At 35.6% G+C, this 20,956-nt stretch overlaps 1 protein-coding gene and 1 pseudogene across 6 annotated transcripts in view; both read right to left on the reverse strand.

Moving 5' to 3' along the window:
* Positions 1-5,735: 5,735 nt before the first annotated feature.
* LOC143665159 (homeobox protein NANOG-like) lies at positions 5,736-11,562 on the reverse strand (annotated as a pseudogene).
* A 3,073-nt stretch (positions 11,563-14,635) lies between these two features.
* YTHDC2 (YTH N6-methyladenosine RNA binding protein C2) overlaps positions 14,636-20,956 on the reverse strand; it is a 156,391-nt gene continuing 150,070 nt past the window's right edge. For 4 of the 6 annotated variants that reach the window (XM_077138927.1, XM_077138926.1, XM_077138929.1 and 1 more), the window contains 4 exons: positions 19,048-19,251; positions 18,130-18,312; positions 16,800-16,887; positions 14,637-16,707 (listed from right to left, as the gene is read on the reverse strand). In XM_077138927.1, coding sequence (XP_076995042.1) covers positions 16,807-16,887; positions 18,130-18,312; positions 19,048-19,251 — 468 coding nt within the window. In that variant the 3' untranslated portion in view covers positions 14,637-16,707; positions 16,800-16,806. Of the gene's footprint in view, positions 16,708-16,799; positions 16,888-18,129; positions 18,313-19,047; positions 19,252-20,956 lie in introns of all 6 variants that reach the window. The other 2 variants (XM_077138925.1, XM_077138930.1) reach the window with 1 other exon arrangement.

Genomic DNA, 20,956 nt, shown 5'->3' on the forward strand with positions numbered 1-20,956 from the left:
TTATAATGTTGCCACCCTGGCACTGGGGCACAGCCCTCAGCCCAGGGGCTTCCGAGACAGGATAGGAGACAAAAGGTCGGGCTCGAACCGTTGTATTGTGCTGCGCAGCAGGACACAACTCTGCAAGCCGTTTCAAGTCGGGACAAAGAAGGTACAACCAGTTGCAGGTTTTATACATAGCAAGATGCGGAAACGATCCGTTAAGGCATCATGGACCAATCACAAGGCAAGTTAGAAATAACCATAGTTGGGGCTAGTCGCACATGTGTTGTTACTGAGTTTTTACCTTTATACTGCGCATGAGGGAGGGACTTCCCCGCTGGCCTACACGCCTGGCGTCGCCTAGGGTTAATAATTGCCAGCTGACTATGGTTGGTTTTGATAGCCTGTTGCAGGCTCCGCAATAATACTGAATGACCTTGATGGGCTAGAATATATGGCATGCTCTCTTTTCTGTTACTATCGACATATATTCCCAAGGCCCATTCCCACCACTAATTGCCATCTTCCTTTTTCATTGTGTTTGAATGTACAACACATATGCTCAGGCAGGTATGTATATATTTAGTTACTCTAGGCTCAATCTCTCATTTGGATTAATACAACTCATTTGTTTTTTTTCAATTGGCTAAATGAGAACTTTCTGAATTTATTTAACTGTATCAAATACATTTAAAGTAGCAGTATAAAAATAGTTCCTTTAATATTTATTCCAGTAACATACATATGACCTAAAGTTTTCCCTTTTTAACCACATTCACATATATAATACTGTGCTGACAATGACATACATGATGCTGTGCTACCACTACCATCATTTAAAACAACTTTACAATAAACCCAAATAGAAATTATGTACAAATTAAGCATTAATTCCCTATTCCCAACTCCAGGTAATCTGCATTCTAGATTCTGACTCTGAATTTGCTTACTCAGATCATTTCATATCAGTGAGATCATACAGTATTTGTCCTTTTGTGGCTGGCTTATTTCATTCCACCTGAAGTCCTCACGAGTTCATCTACGTTGTCACATGCATCAGGGCTTTATTCCTTTAAATGGCTGAATATTCCATTGTATGTATATATGGCATTTTTCATTCATTCATCAGTTGATGGACAATAGAGTTGCTTCCATATTTGGGCAATTGTGAATAATGCTGCTATGAACATCTATGTGCAAATGTCTGTTTGAGTCCCTTCTTTCAATTCTTTTGGGTATATACCTAGTAGTGGGATTGCTGGGTCATATGTTAATTCTATACTTAGCTTTCTGAAACTGCCAAACTGCCTTCCACAGTAGTTTTTTAAGTTCCTACCAGCAATGTATGAGTGTGCATATTTCTCCACAACCTGACCAACACTTGTAATTTTCCATTTTTAAGATAGTAGCCAGTTTAGTGTGTGTGAAATGGTATCTCATTTGGTGTTGATTTGCATTTCTCTTATAGTTAATGATGTTGAATATCTTTTCATGTGCTCTATAGCTATTTGTATTCTGTCTTTGAAAAAAGGTTGATGTGAGGCTTTTGCCCATTTTTAAATTGAGTTGTTTTTCTTTTTACTGTTGAGTTGTAGGATTTCTTTATATACTTGTACGCTAAACTCTTGTTGGATAGGTGGTTTCCAAATATTTTCTCACATTTTGTAAGATATTTTAATTCATGATAAAGTCCTTGGATGTACAAAAGCTTTTATTTTGATGAAGTCCTATTTAGCTCTTTTTTCTTTTGTAGCTTGTGCTTCGGATATAAAGTTTAAGAAACAATTGTCTAACACAAGAAATTGAAGATGTTTGCCCACCTTTTCTACTGGGAGTTTTATCCTCCTGGTTCTTATAGTTGGGTCTTTGATCCATTTTGAGTTAATTTTTATATGTGGTGTGAGATATGGGTCCTCCTCCATTTTTCTGCATGTGGTATCCAGTTCTCCCAGCACCATATCTTGAGGAAACTGTTCTGACCTAGTTGAGTGGACTTGGCAGCCTTGTCAAAACTCAATTGACTATAGATATGAGTCTATTTTTGAACTATTAATTCTATTCCATTGATCACTATGTCTATCTTTATGCCAGTGTCCTTCTGTTTTGGCAACGTAACTTTATAATATGGCTTAGAGTCAGAAAGTATAAGTCCTACCACTTCATTCTTCTTTTCCAGTAGGCTTCTGGTTTTTGGGGTCCCCTTACCTTTCCAAATAAATTTAATCATTGGTTTTTCCATTTCTGCAAAGTAGGCTGTTGGAATTTTGATTGGGATTGCACTGAATCAGTAAATCAGTTCTGATAGAACTGACATCATAAAGATATTGAGTCTTGCAATCCATGAACACAGAATATTTTTCTGTTTACTTAGGTGTTCTTTGATATCTTTTAGCAATGTTTTGTAGTTTTCTGTGTACAGGTCCTTTACATCCTTGGCTAAATTTATTCCTAGATATTTGATTCTTTTAGTTGTTATTGTAAATTGAAACTTTTTCTTGATTTCCTCCTCATATCACCCTTACCAGTTGTAATGGTTAAATTCTGGTGTCAACTTGGCTAAGTGATTATGCCCAGTTGTCTGGTTAGGCAAGCACTGATCTGACCATTGCTGCAAGGATATTTTATGGCTAGTTGATAAACCGGAAAACTGGTATATTAAATCATCAGTCAGTTGATTGCATCTGCGGCTGATTATACCTGTGATCAACTAAGGCACACTCCCACAGTGAGATAACCCAATCAGTTGAAGGCTTTTAAGGGAGAAAAGAGATTGCTTCACTACTTCTTCAGCCAGTGAGCCTCCTGTGAAATTCACCCTGCCCTATGGATTTTGGACTCTTCCATTCCTGCAGTTGCATGAGACACCTTTATAAATCTCATTTTTATAGATCTCTCCTGTTGGTTCTGTTTTTTTAGAGAATCCTGAGTAACTCACCAGTGTATAGAAACATTACTGATTTTTGCCTGTTTACCTTGTATCCTGCTGAGCTCATTTATTAGCTACACTTTTTTTGTAAATTTTTCAATACTTTTAAATATAGGGTTATGTCATCTACAAATAGTGAAAGTTTTACGTCTTCCTTCCTGATTTGGATGCCTTGTATTTTTCTTGCCTAAGTACTCTAACAAGAACTTCCAATGCAATGTTGAATAATAGTGATGACAGTGGGCATCTGAGTTTTGTTCCCAATTTTATAGAGGGAAAGCTTTCAGTCTCTTACGATTCAGTAGGAAGTTAGTTGTGGATTTTTCATATATGCCCTTTATCTTGTGGAGGAAGCTTCTTTTTATTCCTACCTTTTGAACTGTTCTTATCAAGAAAGGATGCTGGATTTCATCAGATGCCTTCTCTGCATCAATTGAGATGCTTATGTGTTTTTTCCTCTTCGATTTGTTAATATCGTGTATTACATTAATTGGTTTGCTTGTCTTGAACTACTCCAGCATACCTGGGATAAAACCAATTTGATCACGGTGCATGATTCTTTTAATGTATTGTTGGATTTGATTTGCAAGTACTTCGTTGAGAATTTTTGCGTGTATATTCAATAGAGAGATTTATTAGTAACTTTCTTTTCTTATGGTATCTTTTTCTGGCATTGCTGTTAAAGTGATGTTGGCTTCATAGGATATGTTAGGTTGTGTTCTCTCTTCTTCAGTTTTATGGAAGAGTTTGAGGAAAATTTGTGTTAATTCTCCTTGGAATGATTGGTAAATTTCCCCTGTGAAGCCGTCTTGCCCTGGGCTTTTCATTGTTGGAAGGTTTTTGATAATTGATTCAATCTCTTTACTTGTGATTAGTTTGTTGGGGTCTTCTGTTTCTTCTAGAGGCAGTGTAGGCTCTTCATGTGTTTCTAGGAAATTGTACATTTCATCTAAGTTGTCTAATTTATTGGCAGACAGTTGTTCATAGTATCCTCTTATGATCTCTTTTATTTCTGTGGATCACTAGTAATGCCTCCCCTCTTATTTCTAATTTTATTTATTTATATAATCTCTCTTTTTTTCTGTCACTCTAGCTAAGGGTTTGTCAACTTTATTGATTCTCTAAAAAAAATTGTTGGTTTTGTTGATTTATTGTTCTGTTTTGTTTTTGTTCTCAATTACATGTATTTCTTTTCTGATCAATGTTATATCTTTCCTTCTACTTGCTTTGGGATTAATTTGCTTTTCATTTTCTAGTTTTACCGGGTATGTAGTTATTTCTTTGATTTTAGCTCTTTCTTCTTTTTTTTTTCCGTTAACCTAGACCATGGGTTCCCGTTTTCTTTTTTAATGTAGGCAGTTAGTGCTATGAATCTTCCCCTCAGCATTGTCTTTACGGCATCGCATAAGTTTTGGTATGTTGTGTTCTCATTTTCATTTGTCTCAAGATATCTATTAATTTCTCTTACAGTTTTCTTCTCTGACCCAGTATTTGTTTGGGAGTATGTTGTTTAGTCTCCATATATCTGTGAATTTTCCAGTTCTCCACCTATTATTGATTTCATTCCTCTATGAGCAGATAAAGAGCTTTGTATAATTTTGATCTTTTAAAATGTATTGAGACCTGTTTTGTGATCCAATATATGGTCTTTACTGGAGAATAAACCATGAGCCCTTGAGAAGAATGTGTACCCTTCTATTTTAGGGTGCATTGGTCTGTATGTGTCTGTTAGGTCTGGTTCACTTGTCATTTTAGTCAACTCTCTCTTTCCTTATTGATCCTCTGTCTGGATGTTTTATCGATTGATGAGAGTGGTGTATTGAAGTCTCCAATTATCATTGTAAAGATATCTATTTCTCCTCTTAGTTTTCCTAGTGTTTACCTCATGTAATTTGGAGCACCTTTGTAGGTGTATAAATATTTATAATTGTTATTTTCATGATGAATTTCCCCTTTTATTAATATACAGTGTCCTTAACTGTCTTTTATAACAGTTTGCATTTAAAGTCTATTTTGTTCATTATTAGCCTAGCTGCCCCAGCTCTTTTTGATTATGGTTTGTGTGGAACCTTTCACTTTTTCCAACCGTTCACTGACAACCTATTTCTATCTAATGGTCTTAGGTGTATTTGGGTCTAAGGTAAGTCTCTTATAGATAGCACACAGGTAGATCTTTTTTCTTTCTTTATCCAATCTGCCAATCTGTGTCTTTTGACTTGGAGTTTAATCCATTAACATTTATTGTTACTACTGTAAAAGCAGTACTTACTTCAACCAATTTATCCTTTGAATTTTAAATGCTTACCTTTATTGCATCTCTTTTTATTCCTTGAGTTACCCTTACTGATAATCTGCATTTCTTCACACTACTGCAATCGCTCCTGTTTTTTCCTTTCAGCCTGCAGAATCCCCTTAACATTTGCCTTTTCTTGAGGAACTCTCTCAGTTTCTTTTTATCTGTGAATATTTTAAACTATCTCATTTTAAAAAAAGGATATATTTTATTTACCTGTAAAATGTATGTCAACTAGCCAAACTACTAAATTACCATGATGCAAAAACAAAATATCTCTCTACAAATATAGTAATGAACAAATTAGAGGAAGAGGAGGGAATCAATGAAGTAGGGTCATGATGGTTTAACTCTTCCATCTGAACAATTCAGTGAACCCTCCCAAATCCCATAAAATGAGTACTCCAGCACACATCTTTACATTTTTACTTCCTATTCTTGAGGCTAGATCCTAAAGACATCCAAACTATTATATTTTAGTTCTCTGTAGTCAAACAACTCATCTTTGATGTCCAGAACAGCTAAGGTAATCAAGACCGTTATTGAGTTTTTGAAGCTTCTGATTACTGTCATAACACCTAAACACATCCCCCAATTACCCAATGAAAACCAGAATAAAGTCAGATACACAGCTCTCAAGTCAATTCTGGAAGGAAGGATGTAATGCATCCTGTGCCCAGATTGAATTTGTATCATATAGCCATATTCACTCTTATCTTCATATATCTTCAGGCTGGGCATTTATGAGTAACTTGGGAACAAATCCATGCTGTGTGGGGTATTGAAATATTTAACAGTTTGCTGTAATGCATTGTGGCTTTCCCCAGCACTTCCCAAAGTGGCCTCCAAATCACTGGAGGAGAATTTTGCTGGAATTGGATCTGGGGCTACAGGGATTCCTAAAAACTCTTCTTGAACTGCTTGTTCCAGGCTTGGTTATTTTCCCAGGCTTGGGCATACCATGTCTTGCTGTTCCAGGAATGGTTACTCCAAGATTGGCTGTTCCAGGAATGACTGCTCCAAGTTGCGTTGTTCCGGGTCTGGTTGCGCTACATAGGAAAGTTACCAGAAGTGTTCACCAAGCACCCCTGGGGATAGGAAGAGTAGAATCTCAGGTATTCTGTAGGTGCTGAGCCCTTTTGGACCACACTGTTGAAATTCTTTGACCAGTTGGTGTTTTTCTGCCACCTTTTGCATTTCATTCTCTGGTTCTGGAACCAGGTCTTAACCTGTTTGTAGCTGAGATCTAGAATGTTGGAAAGTTCTTGCATCTACTGGAGGCTGAGGTACTTCTGTCTTTGAAATCTATCATAGAGTATACACAGCTGAGTCTGAGAGGACACAGTTCTGATCTTCTGTTTCTTGCCCTGGACTTCATCTTCCTTCTTCCCTGGGCTCTTCTCCTCAGAGGCAGGTAGTTTGACTTTGGAACTGGTGAAAGAGTCAAGGCTGTCCTGAATAAGCAGATCCACAGAGCAAGGAGGAGAAGACATTGTCTCTGACTGGCGCACCTCAGCAGATGACATTTGCAAGGGTGTATAATTCTCTTCCACCTCATAAATCTCAGACATTGGTGAAGACTTGCTAGAATTGCGTTTTGGGGCAAGGCAGGCTTTGGGGAGAAGCTAGATCTACACTCGCGTTGTTGAGCAGGAGAAAAAAAAAATTCAAACACCTAGGCTGTGAGAGTGGCCAAGGAAGGCTTAAAAGACTATTCGGGTGGAAGATATTAGAAAAAATTGAAGATCTAAAGGGATGAAAGTATTAAAAGACTGATATGAAGGGAACCCCCTCCACAGTACCAATAGTCAAAGATCTCCTTCATTTTGGGATGGGGGTGGTGGTGGTGTGTGTGCATGATCCAGGAATCAAACCCAGGTCTCCTGCATGAAAGGCAGGCATTCTAACCACTAAACTACCCATGCACCCTCCCTCATGTTTGAAAGTTAGTTTTGACAAATAAAGAATTCTTGGCTGGAAGTTTTTCTCTTTCAGTATCTTAAATATATCATACCACTGCCTTCCTGCCTCTAGGTTTCTGAGGAGAAATTGCCACTTAGTCTTCTTCAGTGTTCTTTCATATGAAGACTAGCTTTCTCTTGCTGCTACAGATTTCTCTATCTTCGGCATTTGACAAGCTTATTGGTATGTGTCTTGGAGTAGGTCTTTTAAGATTTATTGCTTGGGGTACATTGTGCTTTTTGGATATATATATTCAAGTCTTTCCTAAGAGTTAGACATTTTTCAGCCATTATTTCCTCAAATATTCTTTTTGCACCTTTTCCCTACTCTTTTCCTATGGGATACCCATGATATGTATGTTTGTCCACTTTGTGCTGTCATTCAACTTCCTGAGATTGCCAAATTTTTTTTCTATTGTTCCTTCTTTTCTTCTGTATGTAAAATTTCAGATGATCTGCTTTCTAATCTGTAGATCCTTTCTTCTGCTTGTTCAAAACTGCTGCTGTATGCCTCTAGCGTAAATTTATTCTCATCTAATGTGCCTTTTATTCCCACAAATTCTGTTATTCTTTGCTTGCTTTCAAAATCTTCTCTGTGCTCACCCAGTGTCTTCTTAATATGCTTTTTATCTCTTTAGCCATATTTTCCTTATATCCTTGAATTGATTTAGGATATTTGTTTGAACATCTTTGCTTAGTTGTTCCAAATTTTGTCTCCTCTTACTTTTGTTGTTTGTTTTTGCATGGGCAGGCACCGGGAATTGAACCTGGGTCTCTGTCATGGCAGGCGAGAACTCTGCCTGCTGAGCCACCGTGGCCTGCCCCTCCCCTTACCTTTTGATTTTTACCTTTGACTAGGCCATATCTTCCTGTTTCTTAGTATTGTTTGAGATTTCTTTTTCACTGATATCTGGGCATCAGATTATCTTGATGAATTTACTCTGATGGTGAGTTTCTCTGTCTTGTCTAGGATTTTATTGATTGGCTTTGATTAAAGTTTTTTATTTGACACTTGTTTCAACTTATTCTTGATCATTAGAATTGCCCGTATTTAACTGCTTAAAGCAGGACCAGAGCACAGACCAGTTTCAAAGGGCCCTGGAGAGAAGGTCAGGAAAGACCCTCTCTTTCTGAACTTGTTTAATGAGTTTCTCTTTGCCTCCTCTAAGCTGCACTTCCCTAACCTGCCAAGGAGATGGTACTCTTTGACAAACCTCCCTATGCAGTCCTAAGAAGAGTGTATTTTTTTTCAGCCTTCACTGGGTGATACTGATACAATTACTGCAGGGATGCCTATTCCAGGCAGGCTAGAACCATGATCATAGCCAGAACCCAACTGTTCCAAACTAGCCAATCTCAAACCATGCTCAGTACTCCACTTTATCTCCACTGCTGCATTCTGAGAGAGGAAGATCTTCATACCCCTTCCTGTGGCAGCCAGCCACTGACTGTATCCAAGGCAAGACTCGAGGGTGAGGTATGCACATCAGCCACTGCCACAGGAGCAATTCACTTACAGTTTTTGCTATAGCTTTTCAATCTCTCTGTCCCACTCTTTCCTAGATGATTCACATTGTTGTCCTGGTCTCCAGAGCCCCAGAACCATTATTCAGTTTCTGCCTGTCCACTAGTTGTTTTTGTATGAAGAATGTGTCCTGCATCTCCCTACTTTGCCATCTTCCACAGAAGCCAATCCCTTGAACCATGCTTTTTAATACATTCTTCCAATTCTGTCTTTTGATTGGAGAGTTTAGTCCATTAAGTGTAGTTACTGTAAAGGCTGTACTTATAGTAGCCATTTTGTCTTTTAGTTTTTATATGTCATATTTTTTGTCTCCGTTTTCCTTTATTACAGCCTTTTTTATATAGTTGGTCTTTTGTGATGTATCTGTCTGATCCCTTTCTCATTTCTATTTCTGTATATTTTAAAAATTCTTTCTTTGTGGTAACCATGGGGTTTGTATTACACCTACATCTTGACCTCATATTTGAAAAGATACTAACTGAGCTTTGATAGTAAACACGTTCTCTGCTCTCATCTCTTCATTCCCCTCTCTATACTGTTTTTGTCCCATATTCCCTCTTTATATTTTGTATGTCCTTATCAGAAAATATGACTTTTTCATGTTCAATAGTATTCTGACTTTTATAGGAATTAAAGAGTAGAGTTATATATTAAGGATATAGTACTACTTACTGAGTTTTGCATTTATATTTTTAGTTACCTTTACTAAAGATCTTCACTTCATACTATTTCAAGCCACTGTCTCCTGTCTTTTCCTTTCAACCTGAAAGTAATTCTTGTAGGACAGTTCTTTTGTTGATGAACTCTGTTTCTGTTTATCTGTGAGTATTTTACTCTCCATTTTTGTTTGTTTGTTTTTGTTTTTGCATGGGCAGACACCAGCAATTGAACTTGGTCTCCAGCATGGCAGGCAAGTACTCTGCCACTGCACTACCATCATCTGCCCTCTCCATTTTTAAAGCAGTTTTTCCAGATAATGAATTTTGGCCTGACAGTTTTTCTCTTTCACTTCTTTAAATATATCAAATTACTGCCCTCTTTGATGAGAAATCAGAATTATTCCGAGGATCCCTTGTATGTAAAGAATGAACTCTCTCAGCTTGTTTATCTGTGAATATTTTAAATTCTCTCTTTTTTTTAATTTTTATTTTTTGGCATGGGCAGACTCTGGGAATCGAACCCAGGTCTCTGACATGACAAGTGAGAATTCTGCCACTAAGCCACTGTCCTTATTTTTGAAGGACAGTTTTGCTGGATTTTAAAAGTTGTTGCCCGGCAGTTTTCCTCTTTCAGTACCTTAAATATACCATACCACTGCCTTCTCACCTCTGTGGTTCTGATGAGAAATGGGCACTTATCTTATTGAGGATCCCTTGTTTGTGACAAATCACTCTTCTCTTGTTGCTTTCAGAAGTCTCTCCTTATCTTGCACATGTGACACTCTGTTTAGCATGTGTCTTGGAGTAAGTCTATTAGGCTTTATCCTGTTTGGAATATGTTTTGCTTTTTGGTCATGTTTATGTCAAAGAGTTGAGAAATTTGGGGCCATTATTTCCTCAAATATTATTTTTGTCCCTTTTTCTCTTCTCTTTTCATTCTGGGACAGTCATGATATATGTTTGTATGTTTCATGTTGTCACTCAAATCCCTGAGACACTGCTCAATTTTTTTCTTTTCTCTATCTGCTCTTCTGATTCTGTGGTTCTGATTGGCCTCTTCTAGTTTGCTATTTATTTCTTCTGTCTATTCAAATCTGCTGTTGTATCCTTATAGTGTATTTTCTATCTCCATTTAGTGTGTCTTTCATCCTCATAATTTGTTATGTTTGGTCTCAGCTGGGGGTGGGATGTGGTCTTGGCTTTTCAAGACTTGGCCTTAGACCAACCCAGCAGATCGTTTTCATGTCCTCTAGCTCTGTAACCACCATTAGTTTATTATTATCCATTTTTTCCTTCATCTCTTTAAATTGATTTAGAAGATTAGTTTGAACTTGTTTGATTAGCTGTTCCAAATCCCATCTCCTCTGAAGTTTTAATTTCTTCTCTTGACTTGAGTCATATCTTCCTCTCTTTAGTACTGCTTGTAATTTTTGCTGATGTCTGGGCATATGATTATTTTGATGTGTTAACTCTGATAGTCTTGCCTAGAGTTTTATTGTTGATTAGCTTTGTGCTAAGGCTCTTCTTTGATGCTTATTCCAATTTATTCTGGACCATTATAGTAGTCTATGTTTAACTGTTCAGATTTCCTCAACTTTTCTATGTGTGATTCTTGCTCTAGAAATTTGATACCATTTTTATGATTGCCATTTTTGCGTGCAAATGTTTCACCTCCAGGATAAAGCTTCCTTTCTTCTGTTCCTTCTCTAGGAATCTTAACAGCTTCTGCTTTTGTGCAGAATTTTCTCCTTTGCTCTAATGCTTTGTTTACATTTTCCCCCTCTCAGTATTCCCTTTTCATTGCACTTTTCAGTTCTGGGATCCATCCTGTCTTACTGCAGTATGGCAGTACGGCCCTCCACCACCACCATCACCCTTTATTTCCACGAGGCTTTTCTGTCTCTGACTTCTTCCCCCTTAAGGTATCCCACCTCAAGAAGTGAAATGGGGCTAATCGTGAAAGGACTGCATTTAGGTGGCCCAGCAATCACAGACTGGATTGATTCTGTACACCTCTTGTCAACAGTGTTGTTGTGGTCTTTTTTTTTTTTTTTTTTACCCCGGGGGCGCTTTTTTATGTGGCACACCTCAGCCACTTCTGCTCTACCCTTGGTCTGTGTATACCTGGTCCTTATGCATGGTTATGTATTTGGTTCTTACTTGCTTCTGTGAGTGGCTCTACAGTCTGCACCCACGGATGGAGTGACTTGGGCCATGCTGATTCATGTGATTCCCTCATGCCTCAGGCTGTGTGGGAGCAAATGGGGGAAGGCAGTACTGAATTGGAGAGCCTGGAATGCAAATCTCCTGATTTTATTTTTCTTTATCTTTGATTCAGCATTTTTGGAGTCCTTCTCCAGTCTCTATCATACTCCAGAGAGCCCAAGCAAGTGTGAATTGTCCTTTTACTAGCTGATTCTGAGGGAAGACTTTCCAGGGGATGTCTTGCATTGCCATGTAAATTACATCACTTAGACTGTTCAGCACAACCTATTAACCATTCCTGACTATCTAAATGATATCTCAAGATTTGAAAATATTTATTAAACATTGCTGCATTTCAATGTCCATGTAAAAGTTTTATCTTCACTTAATTTTATATGTATATACGTGTTTATATAGATATATATAGAGAGAGAAGAAATGTATCTGCAAGAGCCTATCCCATTATTATAATATACTCAAAGCCTTGATTTTATTATTTTATTCAAAAAAGTTGTAAATTGAGATTATTAGTATATAAAGCATTTTTCTTCTAACTTCATTTTAATGTAGAATATGCATTTCTGCCAAAGAAAGTGTTAGTTGCTTAAAGAAAAAATACACAGATGGAAAATCCAGAAAGGGTTAGCTGAGCACATTCAGTCTCTTCACCCAAAATAAAATACCCAGTATGTTCTTGCCTTTCTCAGAAATTCTTTCTTCCAGCCATCTCTGAAGGAACAGATGTACTTCTTTGAACACTCATTAAATAGACTTTTAAAATATTCCTTAATAGGCAGCCTTAGCACAGTGTCATCAGAAGACCCTCCACTGCCCAATATCCAACATAACTAAAATCTACAAATCTGTCTTCTCAGTTGGAACATCTTCCCAAATCCAGTGCTACAGCATGACAAAGTGGATCAACCCCATTAAACAGCCTTTGGGGCTGGTTATTTTGGTTTTCTTTCTGTGTCACCAACAATTCTTGCACTTTGTCTTTTCTCTCCTAAGAAATACAATCTCTCTCAATGCAGAGTTCCTGCTTGGGAACACCTGCTGTTGCAGTAAGGAAAGAACACTTGTTTCCTTCCCTCCAGGAGGAATGACATACTCAATTGCTGACTTCTGAAGGACCAAGTATGCTTAACATCACTCTTCCTGGAGTCTCTCTTTTCGGAGTGGCCTACCCTCAAAACATAAAAGTTCTCTTCTCTACAATTAAGTGTATGACCTGTTCCTGCAGATGAGGCCTTTGGCCATAGGATTCAGGTCAATGGAAGAGGGATATTTTGTATTAGAAAGTCTCTGTGGCCAAGGGTCTGAGCCATGATCTCTACTTCAACTTTATTAGCAATAAAACCAGCATTTTGGTCTCTTTCTACTTAATCCTATTTCTCAACTGGCTTTGAACTTAGTAAAGAAAAAGAGGTGTGAACAATATTCTTTAACCCCCAAAATTGTATTTCTAAATCTCATCTTTGTTGATGATTACCAAACATACCAGTTTGGGCCTCAACTTCACATCCTTATTCCAATGGGACTTGCAGTCCTCTCAAAACTGTACAATAGTATACTTCCTGCATATTGTAAGGGGATTCAAGATAATCTCAGGACATTCTTCACTATAATATAAGCTCCATGAGGGCAGGAATTTGGCGACTGCTGCCTAGAATCATGGCTGAGATACAGTACATATTGAACACTTGGTTATTGAATGAATGAATAAATTTTAGGAGCTTACTATATGTGAATGCCTACTGTGTGCTGGACCACTAATAGGCAAAAAATACTAAGTACTTTTATTTGTGTATGTTCATAGTTTTCTAAGCACTCTTTCATTTGATCCTCCCAACAATCCTGTCAAATACAGATAGGGAAGATGCTATTTCCACTTTTCAGACATGGAAATTAGAGGTTCAGAAAGGTAAGCAATTTGCTGTTTTCAAATCTTATGTTGGAGCTTGGCCTTCTATGCAAGTATTATAACTCTAAGTCCAGAGCTTTATCTTGATACCTCTTGTAACAATAAGTGAATTATGTCATTAAATTGCCTCTACTTTCAGCATTCCAACACCTCTATTGATTTAATGCCCTAAGATAACTATGCAAAATGTGAATATTTCATATGAATGTCATGTGAACTTTATTTTTATTTTTTTGTCATGTGAACTTTAAAACACATAACCAATGCTATATTCTTTGAATCTATCAGTCCATTTAAGTGTGATCTATGGGCTACTTGAATCAACAGTATCTGATATGTCTGCTAAATATGCAGATCCTTGCTTCTTATTGACCTATTGATCAGATCCTGTGTTTAGGCCAAGAAAGTATTTTTAACAAGTATCCCAAATGCATACTAAAATTCAAGATCCATTGTATTCAATTATCATTCCTTAGCTTTTCTTATGAACAGTGTATTCTGTATTGTAAAACTCTTATACAAAAACTTGCCATGTAACTAAAATGGACCTGTTGTATTCCAGATATGTCTTGTTCCTTCCAAGCTCTTTGCTGTTTATGTAGCGTTCCTTTTATATATTTTATCCACTTGTAAATGCACCCTCAAATACAACTCTACCATGAAGTTATCAATGATTGTCTTCCTTTTAAATGCCTTAGCACTTGGTCTACATTAACTTTATTGCATTTATACTATGCTAAATAAATTTTTACCCATAGGTCTATAAGCTTCTCCTGGACAGCAAAAACTGTACTTGACATATCTCAGAAAAGTATCATTGTAAATGATACTTAATAAATATTTATTGTAAATAAAAGACAATGAACTGTTCCCAGTGAATTAGTGGAAATAAATGCCAAATTTCTCTGGGGGATGGATAGCTGGTGGAATTCAAGTACTTAAGGTACCACTGCTTTCTACAAAAAACACTTTAGCACTGTTTACAAAATAGTAGGTGCTCCATGTTTTCAGAAGGGATGGCTAGATAGCTAAAATAAATTAAAAATGAACTAGCTGACAGGATAGAACTGAATTCTTCAGATAAAGCAAGGTTAGCTACTACCAAGATATTATATATTCTCCTGGGTGTTTAGGCAAGAAATTGATAAATATACACTTGAAAAAACAACATTTATTAAGCACAATGTACTCTTCATAATATAGAAAATATATCATAATAGTTTAAATTTTCTATTTCTGCTTTTTTTTAAATATCTCAAAGATTTTATATTAAACATATATCATCAGATTTTTGTCATCTTTCTCATGTAATAAGGCAATTTTGGTGGGGAGGAACTGATATGAAACCACCACCTATCATATCAATTCAGTATTCTTCAGGGTGTTTGAAATACAATGGTATGGTATCTCATGCATCAAAATCATTGTTACCACAATCCTATAATATAGTATCAAAAACAACAAGGTCTAAATATTTAATAGAATTTCATTTAATAAGTATATTTTAAGTTTCATCTCTTCCAAAAACAGCACTTTTGTTACATTCAAATTGTATACATTTTAAATATCAACAAATTCATCATTTATATACAGGGCTAGATATCAGAAAACAGAGAGGAATTAAAACAAGTTGTTTCTTTCTTAAATCCTTACTTCCAAATTTAGAACACCATGAACTGCTAAATATATACCTAAACTAAAAATATACATTGGTAAGAAAACACAGGTTGCTCTAAAAGGAAAAGAGCTGTAATACATAGTGGAACATAATTCACATAGGCTCATATACAGGTATGTCTCAAAGTATAAAACAAAAAACCCAATAACTACAAATACAGGCAAAAATCACAGCTAATACTGTAAACTAATGCACCAAGTATAATGCTTTCCCAGTAAAAGTAGGGTTCTAAGATTTTATGCTGACCCATAATTTTTCATTTCTTTGCTCTCAAATATAGAAGCAGAGGACTCTGAGTTTTGTTTTTATTTTTAAAGGGGATTCATGTTTATTTACTTTTAACTAATGACCAAAATGCATCATAAGAAGTGCTATCAAACATATTCTATTTAGAGTTCAGTAACCAAGACATTTATTTTATTTTCCTTATACCTCTACTGTGATGCTCTTCAAAAATGTCTTTAAGGAAAATTTATTCTTTATAAGATAATGGTGGTAAAGAGATCAAACCAAATACTTCTGAAAAAGCAAAGAAAACTGAGAAGTGGCACTAGCACAGGTTTACAAAAAATAATCCCCCATTTATAAAATCATAAATGCAAAATACAGAAATCATACGTAGAAAAAAAAGTACTGGAAAAAAAGCAGAAGGCAGCATTTAGAATCATGCTGCTTGCAAGCTTTACCTACAGCAACCAAGCTACCACTGCTAAATGTTGATCAATTTTTTAAACTTGTTTACATTTTTAACTTGTCTAAATCCATTTTCACTAGCTGAAACGAAGAGGTCACAATTATTGTGCTCAAATAAAAAGCTCAAATACTGTGCTCAACCTGTGTGAAGGTTGTACGATAGGAAGAAGGAAGGAGTATGGTACACATTAGGTTAATGAGGAAGAACCTGGAATAAAACTGAGCACTTAATCTGATATGAACAAATGGAGGGAGGAACTCTGCCTTTCTTCAGATTTTACTATATTTCATAATCACTGAAAAAAACAAAACATTCTTCTTTTTATCCTTATTGTATCTTGGATTAAAAATGGCAGAAAAAATAGCCCTTAATCACCATATGCTACCTTGAAAAATAACAATTTCAGAATTTGGTTTTGTTTATTAAATAACTCTTAAGAGTTGACTCTTCCAAAATAGGGCTCAGATGTGGTGATGTAATTCAGGTCCTTCTTACAAGAAAACAGTATACTTTGCATTAAAAACTCATCAATAAGGGTTATAAATCAGTGTTTTAAACAAATGTTTCACTTCCAATTAAATGTGTTTAAAGTAACTGCTGTTCTGTCAAATAATGAAACTACTAGATTTCATTCAATTATAAATTATATAAACTAGATTTCATATACAATTAATAAACACTATGTGATCATTCCCTATGGTCACTGTAAAAATTAAAATGATCCTTTTCTCTTTCATATTAAGATGATGGTTCTGAAGTAATGCTCTAACACTCACAGTACACAATTCCATCTCAGTTTTTAGAAGTCAGTGTATTCATTGGTTATAAAGAGGCATGATGTTCTTCAGCAGCTGCGAGTCCTAGAAAGGTTAAAAAGAAAAGATGAATAATCTGAAATCTCAGTGATCAGAAATACTGACACAGTACTCAGAAAGTCAAATATGCTTATAACCTGAGTGTCAATCAGCTGTGGTTTTTTCTCCCAATGGAAGGCGTTCCCATAACTGGAGCAACTGTTCACCAACCTGAGGTTCTAGTTCCTAGATACATCAAATGTTAAAATAAACATGAGAGGAATTAGATTAAAATGCAATTTTCCAATCACCCAAACCTATACTAATAGAAATTCAGTAAATCACTTTCAATTTCATTTTTCTACTTGAACATGCTAAAAACCATATGATTTTCATTGTTCTAATTCTATGGGTTAAGTTTATGGCACTGACAACCCAGATTTAAGACTGTAATGCTACCCTACAAATAACTCAACTATTTGTAATAAAACGGTATAAGATTTCCATGGAATCCTTCTAGAAACTTTTCTATCTGAAAACAATGGATTTGTTTTTAGTGCAGATTTGGTTAAAGTACTCAGCTTGGACTTCCAAGGGTTAACTGTGAAATCTCACATATTAGGTGTTTGTTTTTCTTTCCAAGTAACTATCTTAGATGACTACATATTCTTATCTTAGGAATTACTTAAATGAAATATTTTAAAATCATTACTATAGGATAAAAATGAAATATTCTTGTTCAATTGAATACAATTTAAAATTCTCTTATTGCATGAGACCTCTGATAGACACTTAAAAAGAAACAGGAAATTTTTTACATGGTGATTTGAAGTTAAGGCATAATGGTTCAAATCAATAATTAGCTATGTGACCTTAAGCAAGACCATTCTCTGGGAGACTATTTTCTCCAATATAAAATTGGACTAACAACTCATTTTATGCAAAAGGATGAAGTTAAATAAATATAATAGCAGTTAGCACAGCATTTTGTCAATATGTTAATTCCTATCACCTTAACTAGCTTAAAATGCATGTCAGTAGCATCATAAAGGCAAAACAAAACATAGCAAAATTAAAATAAGCCATTACAGCATAAAAAGGTTGCTATTACTTTACACATAGTTAAAGATATAAAGAATTTAATTATTCTTTTAATCTTGAGACTCTAGTCAAATTATTTCAGAATTGAGCTCAGTTTTGATCATAGGTTTAGTCCAGTAAGACAACAAGCACCTCCATGAAGTGTCATATCAAAGACTTTATACATACAATGACAGTGAGAAACCAAATTTACAAAATGTTTTTTTAAAAAAGCAATGAGTTCTGTCAGACACATTTGCAAGAAAGTTTTTACTATCGCTTTTACAAATCTAAATCACTGTTCCCCACGTGCATAAGAATTATACAATCTGCTCCTCAAATCACTAAATAATAGCAAAACAAAACAAAAATAAAATTAAGTGGAAGAAAAAAAGTTAAAATGTATACCTGCCCATCTCTGCTTATTTGGACTTTCTTGTTGTCATTCCAAGGATTGAGTAAATGGTGTGCAAATTGAAATGGAAGACTTTCTTTTCGTATCCACTCTACCTTAAATACTCCTCCTAGTCCAGCTGAGCCCCAGTCCTGGCTCTTCTCCCTTCCTATCTCAGAAGACATCTTAGAAAATCCCTGTTGGTAAAATAGGGAAAAAGGTGGAGGTGAGGAAGATATTAAACTGTCTAAAGTCAATGTATCTGACAATGCTCAGAGTTCTTTGTTTTAAGATGAAACTAATATAAAAATAATAGATACCTAATAAAACAAAAAAATAAGCTGCTTACTAAATGTATTTTTATAAAAAGATCCAGCTAATGATATTTGCAAATTTTAGAGGAAAGACCAATATGCCTTCTAACAATTTCAAATATTGACAGCTTATTTTCTAAATAATGTAGTAACAGCTCTACATCCACATAAATTCTATGATAAATGGATACAATCTAACTTCTAAGCTTTTATTTCTTAAAATTATAGTAATAATATAAAATAATAAATTGAATATATATTAAGGCAAGATGAATTAAGAAGCATTTATTTTTATTCTGAATATTAACTTCCTTAACCTATTTAATAAACACTTTAACCAAATGGTCAATGTTTCTCACTATTTCTTAATCTACCTGAGAATTAGTACATCTAAATTTGTCTTCAGAAACTGTTTATCTGGAGAGGCTTTAGTAAGACAAGGTAAGAACAAAGGGATGACAGTTCTATCATTCCCCAGAAAGAAGGTGAAATATAGTCCTCATTTTCAGTCAAGCAAAACACATTCTTGCTTTCTGATGCAATAAAAAGCCAGGTTTTTATTTCTATGATCTAATCTGCAGCTAGAACAACTGCATTTTACTGTCTCAAATGGCTCACCTGGAAATGTCCAGATCCTTGAACAGAAAATACCAAGTAAACCATGCTACTTTCCCAAAAGGCTCGATTTAGCTTCCGCTCATTACTAGGGGTTGTAGACCAGATACCTTTCTGTTGAGAAATCTCAAGGTTTCTCAAATTGCTACTCTTCATTATGAAGTATCGAATAGGCATGTTTGGTCTTGGTGAAGGAGATTTTGAGCCCTATAAAAGAATGCATAAATTCTTGAAAGGTAATTTGACCTTTCAAAATCAATAGGCTCCATTATATAACATCTTTATAAATATATAAACCAAAATATTTTACCAAATACTCAACAAATGCCAGTAGCTCCATTATGCCTGAAAAGTTATACAAGGCTCAATCAAAATAAGGTTCAAGAGCCAAAGCTAAGTACTCGTTTCTAAGTATTCAGAAACCCTTACCAGGGTGGTGCAATGGTGGCTCAGTGGCAGAATTCTCACCTGCCATGCTGGAGACCTGGGTTTGATTTCCAGAGCCTGCCCATGCCCGTCCCCCCCCAAAAAAAACCTTACCAAGAAAGGATCCTAGATTACCAATCTGAATTTATACTCCAAATATAGTTTCAGGAAAGATTTTAATAATGTTTCATAACCTGAAAACATAAAACAAAAATTGCTCCAGCTTACTACATGGAGACACTTTCCAAGTGACAGTGTTGAGAAAGCAAACACAAAATCCAATGATCTCAAAGAGTTCAGGAGACAAAGATTCGAGTTTAGAGTCAAAGCAGCTAGAATATGCATGGCTGCATACTATATAGAAGGGAGTTACACAGAAAGAGAGCTCCAGAGAACTACAGAGGGGTTCTACAAGTTTCTGGCTGACTACTGACCTGTACAAGGTGAAAAAAAACTCCTTGAGGCCAGATAAAAGGCCCAAGGAAAGCAACAGACCAAACAATTCCCAGACCTCACACCTGGCTTTGAATTTTTCATGCTATTCCCAGCCAAAATGAAGAGATCTTATAATACATAGAACACTGGGCCACAGAAGGGGCATGCTTTGATACTGGGAATAAATTTGCCCCCAATTAAAGACTTTTCTGGATCAACCCTAAAACTGCTTAAAAGCAAACCCTGGAAGGAATAAACTGTCTCCAAAACTGTAGACCAGAACAAAGACTAATACTATTTAAAAGAACTAAACAAAAATCTAGCAGCCAAACAAAATTTTGAGGAATGCAAAGAAACAGGAAAATATGACCCATAACCTGGAAAAAATTTAATCAATAGGTACAGACTCAAAAATGATAGAACCAGAAGACAAGAATGTTAAAACAGCTATTATAAGTATGTTCATTATGTTAAAGAATGTATCTGAAAATATGAGCATGATGAGAGGGAAAATAGAAGATATTTTTAAAAGACTCAAAAGGAATGGCTAGAGATGAAAATATAATCTTTGAAGATATTGAAATAAGTAGCAGATTAGATACCAAAAATGAAAATGGTAATGATACCAAAAATGAAACATAGCAATAGAAACTATCAAAAATTAAGCAAAGTGAGAAAAATGACTAGAAAGCATGAAAAGAACACCAGTGATCTGTGGAAAAAATATCAACTTTGAGACTTAATGCTTGCCCCTAAGATTCAAACAAATACTGTCCACACTCACCATTATTTGACATTCCACTGGAGGCTTTAACCAGTGAAATAAGACAAGAAAAAGAAATAACATCCAGATTAGAGAGAGAAACAGTGAAATTATCTTTATTAATAGATGACATGATTATACATGTAGAAAATCCTGAGAAAACTACAAATATAGTATTAGAATTAGTAAGATAAAAAGTCAAGTCATGGGACACAAGACTAATATACAAAACAATCAAATGTATTTCTACATACTAACAAGGAACAACTGAGAATTGAAAGTTTATAA

This window comes from Tamandua tetradactyla, chromosome 21 (genome assembly GCF_023851605.1).
Source record: "Tamandua tetradactyla isolate mTamTet1 chromosome 21, mTamTet1.pri, whole genome shotgun sequence".
Classification (NCBI taxonomy): Eukaryota; Metazoa; Chordata; class Mammalia; order Pilosa; family Myrmecophagidae; genus Tamandua; species Tamandua tetradactyla.